Genomic DNA, 13,098 nt, shown 5'->3' on the forward strand with positions numbered 1-13,098 from the left:
TCCTGCATTCTTTATTACTTCATCACACAAATGGGGAGACACTGCCACAGTAGCCCAGGACGGTTGGGGGAGGAGGGAAGCAACAGGTGGGGTTGTTGCAGGGGCACTCCCTAGAATGGCATGCAGCTCATCATTTCTGCGGGATCTCTGGGGCTCTGAAACGGAGCGGCTGTGCTCTCTGGTTCTCTAGTATACTTGCCCCATATTCTAGGCAGGACTGACTATTTTTAGACAAAACATAAAGAAGGGAATGACCCGGGGACTCATTCCCATTTTTGTCCATGTGCCCCTGGCCAACCTCAGCGAGGCCAGCCAGGAGCACCCATGACAGCAGTAGACGGTACAAAAGGATTGATAACCGTCATCGCCAATTTCCAAATGTAAACGGTGCAAAATGACTGATAACCATCATCTCATCGCCAATTTACAATGGCAGACGGTGCAATAGGGATGGTAACCGTCTCTGCTACCTTGCAAAGGCAAATGAATGCTGCTGTGTAGCAGTGCAGTACCGCCTCTATCAGCAGCATCCAGTACACATACAGTGACAGTGACAAAAGGCAAAACAGGCTCCATGGTTGCCATGCTATGGTATCTGCAAGGGCAATCCAGGGGAAAAAGGGCGCGAAATGATTGTCTGCCGTTGCTTTCACAGAGGAAGGCTTGAGTGACGACGTTTACCCAGAATGACCCGCGACACTGTTTTTGCACCATCATGCATTGGGATCTCAACCCAGAATTCCAATGGGCGGGGGAGACTGCGGGAACTATGGGATAGTTACAGGATAACTACCCACAGTGCAATGCTCTGGAAATCGACGCTAGCCTCAGTACATGGATGCACACCACCGAATTAATGTGCTTAGTCTGGCCACGTGCACTCGACTTTATACAATCTGTTTTTAAAAACCGGTTTCTGTAAAATCGGAATAATCCCGTAGTGCAGACATATCCTAAGAACTCTGAAGGGAGGGTTCTCTGGAAGAGTATTACGTTCAGTAAGATATAGAAACCAGGACTCTAGCTAAGCAGAAGGAATAGTCAGATGTGGATAGAAAAAATAAAAAAATACATCTCTTTGGTTTTGCAAGGAATCTTTCAGGATAGGAAAAAAATTACTTCCTGAACAATAAACAAATGCTAGATCAACTTTGGGAACAATGGCCCAGAATTAAGCTTTGTCTGTTGAGAGCTTATACTGCTGGCAAGTATTAGCAAGATAAAGTGAATATTGGGACAGAACAGGTATAAATCAATGTTTACACCACTGAATGAAGTGGGATAATGTTATCCAGCTCACTTTTCTCAAAGTTAATATGGAGGACATTCCTTTGGTAGGAGGATAAGGTGCAGCAATTCTGTACTATTCCTACAGAGAACAGATTAGTCTTCTAACGTAAATTAGTGGGTCTGATCTGGGACCTCTTCATAAAGCAGTCACATCCCATCATGAGAAATCTGTCATTTGTATCCAAGCCCACTAGAATTAGAGGGATAAGATTTAAAGCACAGAGAATGGGTACATACAGCACCGTGTTTCTAGATTTGGTCTGACGATATGGCTTTTAACAACTAAAGCCACCTTATAGGTGGGAGCTGTAGGTTTATGACTGAAGAGAAGGAGTCTTAACCATGGCCCCCCCCCACACACATTTTAACTGCAACTGGTTTCTTGCACTTTACAGAAACAGGGGCAGGCACATTATTCTGGGATCTGGCTGTTACAAAATCATTTGCAAATCAGACAGAGAGCTCAAGGAATAAGGGTAAGATCACCCAAGGTAGTAACACTTTTAACATAATTGCGTCTTATCTGGCCTAAAGCCCTTGAGGCAGAATTAACCTTCTGTCAGATGAAGCACTGATGAGAGTTTTATTCCCATTTAGACACCTCTCCAGATGATAGCTCAAAAATCTAGCATTGAGAGCAAAAAGACTCAGAGAATCCAGACTGCAGTTCCCAAGGGGAACAACCGTTTTCCTCTTTGCTGCCTCCATTTTATTTTAGTATTAACCTCCACCACACAAACACACTCTCTCCCCCGAAAGATATGGAAACAGGAGAAGGAATTGAGTCACTTGTGTTCATCTTTGAGTGAGGCAAGGATGACTGGGTTATTGAGATGGAAATCTGAATTGGCATCCCAAAACCTTACAATTTCAGTGGTCACTCATGCTGGTTCAGGATGACAAACAGAAACCCATTAAGTTGTGGATTGAGTCACTCAATCAGTTTAAGATAGGTCAAAATTTCTATTTTAAACTACTGGACTTCACAATATTGCTTTAAATCATGAACTCCATTTTCCATCTCACTGCAATTTACACTGAAAACTAGACATGGACAATTTTTTCCACAGTTAGTTTTCAAATGGGTTTTGTAAAAATATATAGGCTCAAATGTAACCTTAAATCTTGTACTATGCATTTTTTTTAAGCTTCAGCCCTTCTTTGAAAAAATCTGTTTCATACGATAAAGGTTGCAATATCGATCAAACAAACATCTGATGGACACACAACAACAAATCAAGGACACTGTTCCTCTGCATATTGCCGGTGTGATCAAGAGTATGCTATGCTCCATTCTGCTTTTTAAAGTACCTGGAAATCATGGGTTATGTATATTTCAATATTTCTCTTCTCACAGAAGTGCAGCTGTCAGGGAGTGCCCAACAAGGCAACATATGTCCAATATCTGGCATACTAACCTTGTGGCAGTTGCTTTTTTTCCTACTGGAAACACTATCACACTTTTTTTAAAAGCAACTTTCACTGGTAAACTTATAGAGTCACTAATTTTAAATGGCTAATAGTTATAAAGATGATAATAATGCTTAGCATTTATGAAATGCTTTACACTGTTGAACTGCTATATAAAATATTAACTAATTCATACATTGCATTTACTACAGTGGATTCTTACTTCTCTGGTTTTAGGTCCCTGTATATTATTCCAAGACTATGTAGATGGTCTAAAGCAAGTGCTAATTCAGCCAAGTAGAATTTGACATCTTCTTCTGTGAACATCACCTGAAAAAGCAAAATAAGAGATTTTTTTAAAATCCTCCATGCTAGTGGAAAACCACAAGAACATCAACTGAATGAGCCATTTGTATATATGCATTGTTGTTGCAGCCATGCTGGTCCCAGGATATTAGAGACAAAGTGGGTGAGATAATCTCTTTCATTGGACCAACTTCTGTTGGTGAGAGGGAAGCTTTTGAACTTACACACAGCTCTGTGACCCGAAGAAAAGCTCTGTGTAAGCTCGACTGTTTGTCTCTCTCACCAACACAAGTTGATCTAATTAAAGATATTACCTCACCCACCCTGCGACTAAGTCTCCTGTATAATCAATCACGTCTCTTAAGGGTTGTCTTTTTTACATTGCTGGCATATGCATGTGGAGTGGGTATGAACTCTTGGATTTATGTACTCTATTTTTTTCCACTTTTCTAATAGCTTGTGCTGTGGACTACAGCTGGTCAGTTACCAGAGAAACTGGTCTGTCAAATAAATTATTCATGTAAAAATGGCAACTTTTTAGAATAGTTAATGCAATAAATAGTATGTGACTAACTCTGATATAGGCTCTCCAAATTACATGCCCATACATTATGTAATGGAGCAGAAGGCAGGTGCAACGTGTATTCCTTCCCTACACTACTGGCATCATATCAGCTGTGCACTCATCTCTACTGGCCCTAGGAGGAGGAATTACAAAGTCCACTTTTGAGCCCTGCCTCCCAGCCATTACCCTAAAAGCAACAGGCCATGGGTTTACATGGATGACTGACAGCAGTGTTTGACCAATTTTCTGAAGAATTAAAGGACATCGTGTTTAAAAAAAAGTCTAATAATGGTCCAATCTAACTCCCTCTGATGTCAATGGAGTCTTTCTTTTTAATTTAATGAGAGTTGAGCCACATCCTAAGGCCACAATTCAACACACTAAAACACTTGGCTAGCTTTAAGCATGTGACTAATCTAAATGACAGCTGTGGAATTACTCTTGCTCAAAGTTAAGCATGTGCTTAAGTAACTTGCTGATTCAGGGCCTTCATAAATATCTTCTGTAGAGGGCACAATAGAAACTGGATTATATAAAATGATGACCTCTCTCCTGTGTTGACACAGGATGCTTTCAGCAGCAAACCGTTCTCAAAATGTGTAGGATAATCATGTCTACTGCTAAGAAGGAGAGAGGACTGGAATTTGGAGGCATGTTGCTGACAACTGAAAGACCAGAGAAAGGGAGACCCAAAGACGGCCACCAGTATGAGCGGAAGTACCCCAAGGGAAGACCGATCCTATAGAATCAGGCCAGATTGACCCACGCGGGATCACGCCTATGACCCACTTTATGCAAACCTAATTAAAAAAAACCTGCTTCAGGCAGACAGGATGGTGCAAGGAAGGAGAGAGGACTGGAGTTTGGAGGTGTGTTGCTGACAACCAAAAGACCAGAGAACCGAAGGGAGACCCTGCCTCAGCAGGGCAGGGAGACTCCCTTCCCCAGCGTCAAGGATCAAGGATATCGTCTTCCCTCTTGGATAGAGTTAAGAAATCCAGAGGGGTTGACAGGGGCTGGGGCTCAGAGTGAGGAGCAAACCCAGACCCCTTCCCTGCTTCCCTCCTCTACCACCTTCCTGGGCCACTAGCAGGGCCCTCAGCACCCCAAGAGCAGAGGCAAAGGGTGGCATCTTAGACCCCCTGCCAAGAAAAGCGCAGGACTCACCATACCAACATCAGCCATTTTGCAACAAGAGCCAAAGAATCTGAAAGCAGTAGTGTCCATTCATCTGAGCACGCGCACTTGCTCTGCTTCCTAGTTTCGTTCAAGGCTAGAAAGAGTGTACCCTCAGTTCCTTTGCCACCGCAAACTGAACAAATCCTCAGCAGAGGGGAAGGTGGATGGGATTAGAAAGCAGATAGGGACCACACATCTTGAAGAACCTCCAATTACAGGCAAGTAACCTCCCCTTCTTTGAGTGATGGTTCGTATTGGATTCCACAGAGGGTGATTAACAAGTACCACCTAAGCAGGTGGAGGATACGAGGAAGATGATGAAAGATGATGGAATGGTTGAATGGATAGCTGCGCCAAATGAAGCACCCATTGCAGAGTCTTGCAATAGGTGTAAAAGGAGGCGAAGGTATGTACCGAACTCAATGTAGCTGTCCTACATATGTCTAGAAGTGGTACATCATATGCAGGGCAGCCGTTTTTGATACATGTGCTCTTGTGGAATGAGCCCTCACTGCAAGGACTAACTGATTAAGTGGGTTTCAGGTTGCATTACACTCCGAGATCCTCTGTGTGGAAATCGCCTGCCCTTTAATCCATTCAGTTATAGCAATAAACAGTTTAGGGGACTTCCTAAATGGTCTTGTCTTCTGTAGGTGGAAGGCCAAGGGTCTGCGGACATTGAGGGAGTGAAAGTGCCACTCCTCTACCAAGGCCTGAGGCTTTTGAAAGAAAGCAGATAAGCGTATAGGTTGACTGAAATGAAAATGGGATACCACCTTTAATAGACGCTTGGGGTGCAGAGGCAGGGAAACTTTGTCCTTAGGGAACACGGTAAAAGGGGGTCAGCCATTATGGCCTCCAATTCTCCTACCCTTCTTGTGGAAGTAATAGCTACCAAGAAGGTGACCTGCCTGGAAAGACAGGGAACATGAAGCCAGAAATTCGAAGGGCGATTTCATTAATGTCAAGAGGATGAAGTTGAGGTCCCATTGGTGAGTGATAGGTTGAATGGGCGGATAAGTTCTAAAGAGGCCTTTCCAAAACCTGGTAGTCAATGGGAGAGTAAACACAGAACGTCCTTCCACAGACGAGTTAACTTTCTTGGAATTGAGTGCAAGCCCTGATGTCTTCAGGGACAGAAAGTAGCCTAACAGAAAGGGAACGTATGTCCTCTGGGGCGAGACCCCTCTGCCTGGCCCAGGTGGTGGAAAGCTTCCACTTGGCCTAATAGGAACACCTCATGGAATCTTTTCTGCTACTTGAGAGGATGTCTCAAACTACCAACAAACAATCCCAATCTAGTGAAAATGCCCATACAAAAAACAAACTAGGGAGGTGAAATGTTTGCGTATGGGGATGCCTGATCCTGCTGTCATGTTGCGTGTGCACTTCTGGGAAAGCTGGCAGCAGAAGTGGGGGATTCACTGACATGCAGAGAAGTGGGGAAACCAGAACTGGCCAGGCCAGAATGAGACTATCAGAATAACCATGACACTTCCCTGCTGGATCTTGTGGAGGACACGCAGCAGCAGTGATAGTTGGGGAAAAGGTGTAACTGATCTGGTCTGATCAGCAGGTAACAAGGGCATTGCGCTGAGACTCCCTTGGAGCAGTACGTGATGTATTTGCTGTTGGCGAGGGTGGCAAAGAGATCCCTGTCCCTTGTAGACTGAAAAAGTCACTGGCTATGGTGTGGAGCTCCCATTCATTGCTGGTCATGAATTTCCTGCTGAGAGAATCTGCAATCACATTTTGAGCCCCTGAAAGACAGGCTGCCAATAACAGGATCCTTGTGGGCACTGCACCAATCCCACACCTGGAGCACTTCTGCATGACTGCATACTCCCCGTTTATTGATGTAATAAATTGTCGTGGTGTTGTCTGACATAATGAGAACATGATGGGAGAAATGCATGACCCGCCCTCCATACTGCTCAAAGCTCCAGAATGTTGATCTGCATTTTGGATTCCCAACTGGTCCAAGTTCCTGTGTCATGTGCTCGCCCATGTGGGCACCCATCCGGCGAGTGATGCATCTGTGATGATTGTCGTTTCTGGGGGGAATGGAAGGAAGGGTATCCAGGTGCAGACCTGACCCAGATCTGTCCACCATCAGAGGGAGGAGAGTACATTGGAAGGAACTGTCAGCAGGACGACGACCATGGTTTGTGCAGGAGAACAGACCTTCTGGAGCCACAGCTGGTGTAGACGACTGAAGGTGGTGATATACATTCAGGTTGCCATGTGGCTCAGGAGGAAAAGGCAAATCCTGACTGAGACAGGAGGACTGGTGACCACTGTGGCAATTGGTTCCACTTTGGCAATCGTCCCTTGGTAGGTAGGTGCATGCTGAAACCGCATAGATGAATGCCCCAATGAATTCTAGGGGTCTAAAGTCAATTTTTTGATGTTTACACTCATCCCTTGGGAGAATAGGAGTATGAGCAGCATGGAGGTCGAGGATCAAGCCTTCTTCCTGGATCATGCTGCTAAGAGCCAGTTGTTGAGATATTGGAATATAACGACCCCTGACGTGGGCCGCTACTACAGAAAAAACCTTGGTAAAGACCAGTGGAGCAGTGGTTTATCCAAACGGTAAGACCCTCTATTGGAAGCACTGAAGGCCAACCGTAAACCTTAAGAACCTTCTGTGGGTTGGATGGATGTCTATGTGAAAACAGGTGTCCTGCATATTGAGAGCCATAAACTACATGCTTTTTTCTAGTGAAGGGATGATGGCTGCTCAGGTGACCATACAAAACTTCGGTTCGCATATGAACCAACTGAGATGACAGAGGTCAAAGACTGGTCTCCATCCACCTTTCTTCTTGGGTATCAGGAAATAAGTAGAGTAAAATCCTGCACCCTGATAGGTCAGAGTAATGGGTATTATCACTCCACTTGCAGTAGGTAATCCACCTCTAGGATGAGGATACTGTCGTGAGAGTGGTCCCTGAGGCAGGATTGGGCGGGGATGAGGAAGTGTTGTGAAATTGACTGTATAGCCATGTCTAATGACATCCAGGACCCACTTGTCCACTTATCATGCTCCAAGCTGGTAAAGAGAGTGCTAGACACCTCCCCAAAGGGGGTGGATTGGGTGTATGATAAGAGGCAAGGTGGTTGATGGCTCTCTAGATGCATAGAAATATCACCTGTGATGCATGTGCTGTTGAAAACTGTGACAATGGACCTGAAGGATGGGATCTTTGATTCTTCTGCCGCTGGTGAGGAGGTTTGTAAGGCTGTTGATGGAAGAACTGAGGAGCTCTGAACTACTGTGCAGGTGGTGGATGGAAGAACTTCCACTTGGGTGCTGGCATGTAGATGCCTACGGATCATAGAGTGGTTCTAGAATCCTTAAGGGACTGGAGGGAATTGTTGGTCTTCTAATTGAAGAGATGAAACTCATCGAAAGGAAGTTCCTCTATAGCATTATGAACTTCCCTGGGGAAACCAGATGAATACACCCATGAGTCCCTACTCATGATGATCCCCCATGGTCATTGTGTGTGAAGCAGCATCTGCTGCTTCCACCGTGGACTGGAGCAAAGTCCTCATGACAAACTTAACCTTCTCCAAGATAGCCTGGAAGCGGGCATAGTCCTGCTGAGAAAGCTCGTCTGCAAAGTCCGCCAACTTGCCGTAGTTGATAAAGTCATATTTAGCTAAAAACGCTTGGTAATTGGAAATTCGAAATTGAAGGCTAATGGACAAGACCACCTCGTGCACCAGAAGGTCTGGTTGTTTGCCCTCCTTGTCTGTTGGGGTGAAGCATGGGTGCTGCTACCTGACTCATGCCGTTGCTGTTTGTATCACTAGAGAATTGGGTGGGGTGCATGAGAGAGAACAGAAATTCAGACCCCCTTAGCTTGCACGCAATACCTCTTCTCTGTCCCCTTGAGAGTGGGTGCACAAGTGGCTGGGGTGTGCCAGACACGTCAAACAGGTTGAAGAATGGTGTCATTGACTGGCAAAGCAACCCTGGTGGGTAACGATGCATGCAGGATGTCAAGAAGCTCATGCTGTTTGTTAACAGTCAATACAATCCTAAAGAGGCACACTGAGATCTAATAAAACATAATCACAGAACTACTCCCCAATATAAGGGGTAGATAGCAAATCAAAAGAACAATGCTGTATGAAAGCACGAGTAAAATTTCATGTTGCAGTACTACAAATTAAGTTAGGCAGATACATCAATAACTTACAGGAATTAGCCTTAAGTCTCTCTGGGACATCTCAATGAATAACTTGATCCACTTGACACACAACACATTTGTGGGAAACAGATTTAAATCCCAAATGGGCCAGCTCCCATACTAGTGAAAACACTAACCAAGTCCCTTAGAATTTCCGTATCTGTGGAGTGGCTGAAGATGGAAAAGTCACTAGCAGGAAGGTGATATACTGAGATGCCAGCAAGAAGCATGTAAATTGAGGAAAAAGAGAGGCTCAAAGTTTTCAAATACACCTCTCCCCCGATATAACGTGACCTGATATAACATGAATTTGGATATAACGCGGTAAAGCAGTGCTCCGGGAGGGCGGGGCCGCGCACTCCGGCAGATCAAAGCAAGTTCGATACAACGCGGTTTCACCTATAACGCCGTAAGATTTTTTTGGCTCCCGAGGACATCATTATATCGGGGTAGAGGTGTATAGCCAAGGGCCCAAGTAAGTGGAGCAAGCTGAACAGAGTGTAGCTTTGCAGGAGCTATATTGTAGACCAATACAATACTTTTTCTTTCTGAAGCCCCCCAAACACGCTATGAAAACTTCACGGCCCACCTGTGCCATAGTAACTCATTTTCTGCATATAAAAGCCAGGGCCAGTATTAGGAGGTAGCAAGCCGGGCAATTGCCCAGGGCCACATGCCATAGGGGACACCACGAAGCTAAGTTGCTCAGGCTTCTGCTTCAGCCCCAAGTGGCAAGGCTCAGGGCCCCAGGCTTCAGCCCCATGGAGTGTAACTTAAGCTTTCTGGGGCCCAGGGCAGAAAGCTGAACACTGGCCCTGCTTGGCGGACCCCCTGAAACTTGCTCACGGCCCCGCAGGGGGCCCTGGACCTCTGGTTGAGAACCACTGTCGTAGATTCTTTCATAGATGAAGCGTTTGGCAGATGGTAGGTACAACTGGGACTTTTGGCCACCAGAAAGGCATGAAATATGATTTGGGATTGTGGTATAAATATAACAATGTTTCTGCACACAATTGGCAACAGCTGTGTAGCTGTGGCAGCATGGGAAGCAGTAAGGGCTAGCCTCCTGAGTATATATCCTGGGTACTGGGCATAGTTGTTGATAGCCCGTAGATTGATCTAGCTCAGGGGTCAGCAACCTCTGGCGGGCCAGGCCAGTTTGTTTACCTGCTGTGTCCACAGGTTCGGCCAATTGCGGCTCCCACTGGCCGCGGTTCGCTGTCCCAGGCCAATGGCGGTGGCGGGAAGCGGCGCAGGCGAGGGATGTGCTGGCCATGGCTTCCCACCTCCTGCATTGGTCTGGGACAGCAAACCACAGCCAATGGGAGCTGTGGTCTGCCGAACCTGCCAACGCGGCAGGTAAACAAACTGGCCCGGCCTGCCAGGGTGCTTCCCTTGGCGAGCCGTGTGCCAGAGGTTGCCGACCCCTGATCTAGCTAGATCAAAGCTAGATTATTCTTCATATGGCTGATGTAAATGTAGAGCAACAATTATAATTTTACATTTAGATGGTTAAGCCAGATAATTGAGTCTGGAGTAGCTGAGTGTACTGCTGTGATGCCTCCTTCGTATTTGTGAATCGGGCATCAATTTGTCATATGTTCCATGGTGTTCTGGGTGGCCACAGCTGCATTTTCCATTTGTGCAGCAAGTAGCCGCATCTACCATGGTTTGTGCAGATACGATTTAGGGTTGCCCATGAGCTTCATGAGAGATCAAAGCCAGGGATCTTCTGTGTTGGATATTTCATAAGGTGTTTATTTGTGACTTTCTGTGAACTCCATTTGGCTTTCCAAACTTCATCAGTGTTGAAGTTGCGTTGCTGAAGGTTACCTATACAAGCTGCAATCACACCTCTTGATTGCAGTGTAGTCAGACAGACACCACTGCATCAGTTACATTTGGCGCATGTTTGGAAAGTTATCTTCATGACTATAAGGGCTAAAAATGTGTGCTTTTTTTTTTTTAAGCTTAAGATAAGGATTACAAATCTTGCTCACCTCAACTTTATAAAATGCTCAGCACTTTCAGGAGGGGGGCTAATAATAATACAGATCCATTTAGCATAAATATAGATGTCAATAAATACACTCAAACTACTGCAACTAATAGATATTCTCCCTGTATAAGCATATTTCTATAGCTCTATATACTTTTGAGGCAAGTTATTTAAACAGGTTGGTGGGGGTATATGAGAAAGCACAAGAGCAATATGGGAAATCTAATTGCTGGAGTGTATCTCGGGAGTAACAAATTAACAACATTCTTATGACAGTACTCTTTCAAAGCTAAACAAACAAAAATTTAAAAAAAAACCAAAAACCTCCTGAAGAGCATAGATAGAAATATATTTTTATTTCTAAGATCTGTTTAATGAAAACCACATTTTTAATAATTAAGGACATGAAGGTAAACGCTCCTGATATACCTGCCCAACACAGAACAGTGAAAGACCATGTTTAACCATATGTTTAATGTGAAAAAATTGTTTACCTCTTTGGATAAGCGTGTAAACAAGTCTCCTCCCCTGAGAAAATCCAAAATAAGGTATAGCTTTCCTTCTGTTTGAAAAGCTGAAAAGACCCATTAAAAACAATTTCAATAAGCAGCTAATTCGTACTTTTACCGACCAGAAGAATAAGTTAACCAGAATTTACCATTGTTCCCATTACCAAAACAATGACACTCTCTCTCCTAGATTGAAACACAGTCACTTAAAAAAATTAAATAAATTCTACCTTTAAACAAATCAGTGTCATGTCAGAAGAAAAAAATAAAGGCAGATCACTAATAAACTTTATGCCACTGAAAACATAACTTGGTTTTTTCAAATCTTGATAATAAAACAGTTAGATTTAAGTGAGCACGCTAATACATTTAACGTACATCATGTATGTTAGTGTTATGAGATATTCAACCTAATATGGAGATATATTATATTGTACAGTAATCACATGGAAACAGGACTGGACAAAACACTGAAGAATACACTGTAGGGAATGATATTAAAGGGGCACTATCAACTTAAGAACAAAAAAAATCACTTCTGTCTGAACATTTTGTAGCAACTATTGTTACAAATAAAACTTTAAATTGCTATAACTGAAAGATCAGAAAATATATTTTTCTCTATTTTTGCAGTTTGTTTACTCTGTGCAGTTAAAAGAATATTGAATAGAGTCATTTTCAGTCTTTCCTCTAAATAACTGAGTTGCCAGTGAAATCAATAAGAGTATTTCTACTGACTTTGATGGGAATGGGACTAGACACTTCTGTACACGTTAGTCTTTATAGCTCAATCAGGGATGGAAAATATTTTAAAAAGACATAAGTGTGATAGGTGTAGAAACTGAAATCTTTTTAAAAAAAATACTAGCTAGATTTAAATTGACATACGTTCCTTTTATAAAGGGATGGACTGAAGTCCCCGTTTCTGCAAAGACTTAAACATGTGCTTAACTTTATGCACTGAGAATAGTAAAACTGATTTTAGGGTGTCTATTCAAAGTGTGTAAAGCTAAGTATGTGCAATAAATTTTTGCAGGATTGGGATTTAGATGACCAACTCTAATTTCTATGATTCTTTGCAAAGGTAATTGAATTGTCACCACCACAGTGACAGGCAAATAATATTTCATCTTTTATAACTCACCATAATGTAACTTGACAATAAAAGGATGATTAACTTCCACTAAGATGTCACGTTCCATTTTTGTCCGAACCCGATCTCGAACTACAACATGAACACAAACTATAATTCATATTGAGAACAGACTATTCCCTCTTACATTTCCCTAATTTACTTCTCCTTGTATATTTTTAAATATTACAACTCTATGCCATTCAATAACATCCATGCAAAAAAAAATTTGTGAGACTGTGTGGAGAACCTACTTCACAATACATTGTTTCCTGAAAATCTCACTAAAAACTGGCACTTGCTCAAGTCTCAAGCTGTTGCTACTTGAAACCTAGAAAAAAAATTAAAAATCTGTAACCAAGAACTCCAACGGCACTATACTCTGATATGCACATATTTTTGTACTATATCAGTTTAGAAACAGAGTTAAAGTGGTACAACCCACTGGTGTGAATGCAGGTTTACTGTACAAAGTGTACCTTATAATAAACTTAACTATATCGATA

General features: G+C 43.3%; 1 protein-coding gene across 2 annotated transcripts in view; it reads right to left on the minus strand.

Moving 5' to 3' along the window:
• Positions 1–13,098, minus strand: part of RPS6KA3 (ribosomal protein S6 kinase A3) — a 136,915-nt gene that overhangs the window by 62,291 nt on the left and 61,526 nt on the right. For both annotated transcript variants that reach the window (XM_039540503.1, XM_039540494.1), the window contains exons 5-7: positions 12,605–12,685; positions 11,446–11,525; positions 2,924–3,030 (exon numbers count right to left, since the gene is read on the minus strand). In XM_039540503.1, the coding sequence (XP_039396437.1) occupies positions 2,924–3,030; positions 11,446–11,525; positions 12,605–12,685 (268 nt within the window). The remainder of the gene's footprint in view (positions 1–2,923; positions 3,031–11,445; positions 11,526–12,604; positions 12,686–13,098) is intronic.

Source organism: Mauremys reevesii, linkage group 1 (assembly GCF_016161935.1).
Source record: "Mauremys reevesii isolate NIE-2019 linkage group 1, ASM1616193v1, whole genome shotgun sequence".
In the NCBI taxonomy this organism is placed as follows: domain Eukaryota; kingdom Metazoa; phylum Chordata; order Testudines; family Geoemydidae; genus Mauremys; species Mauremys reevesii.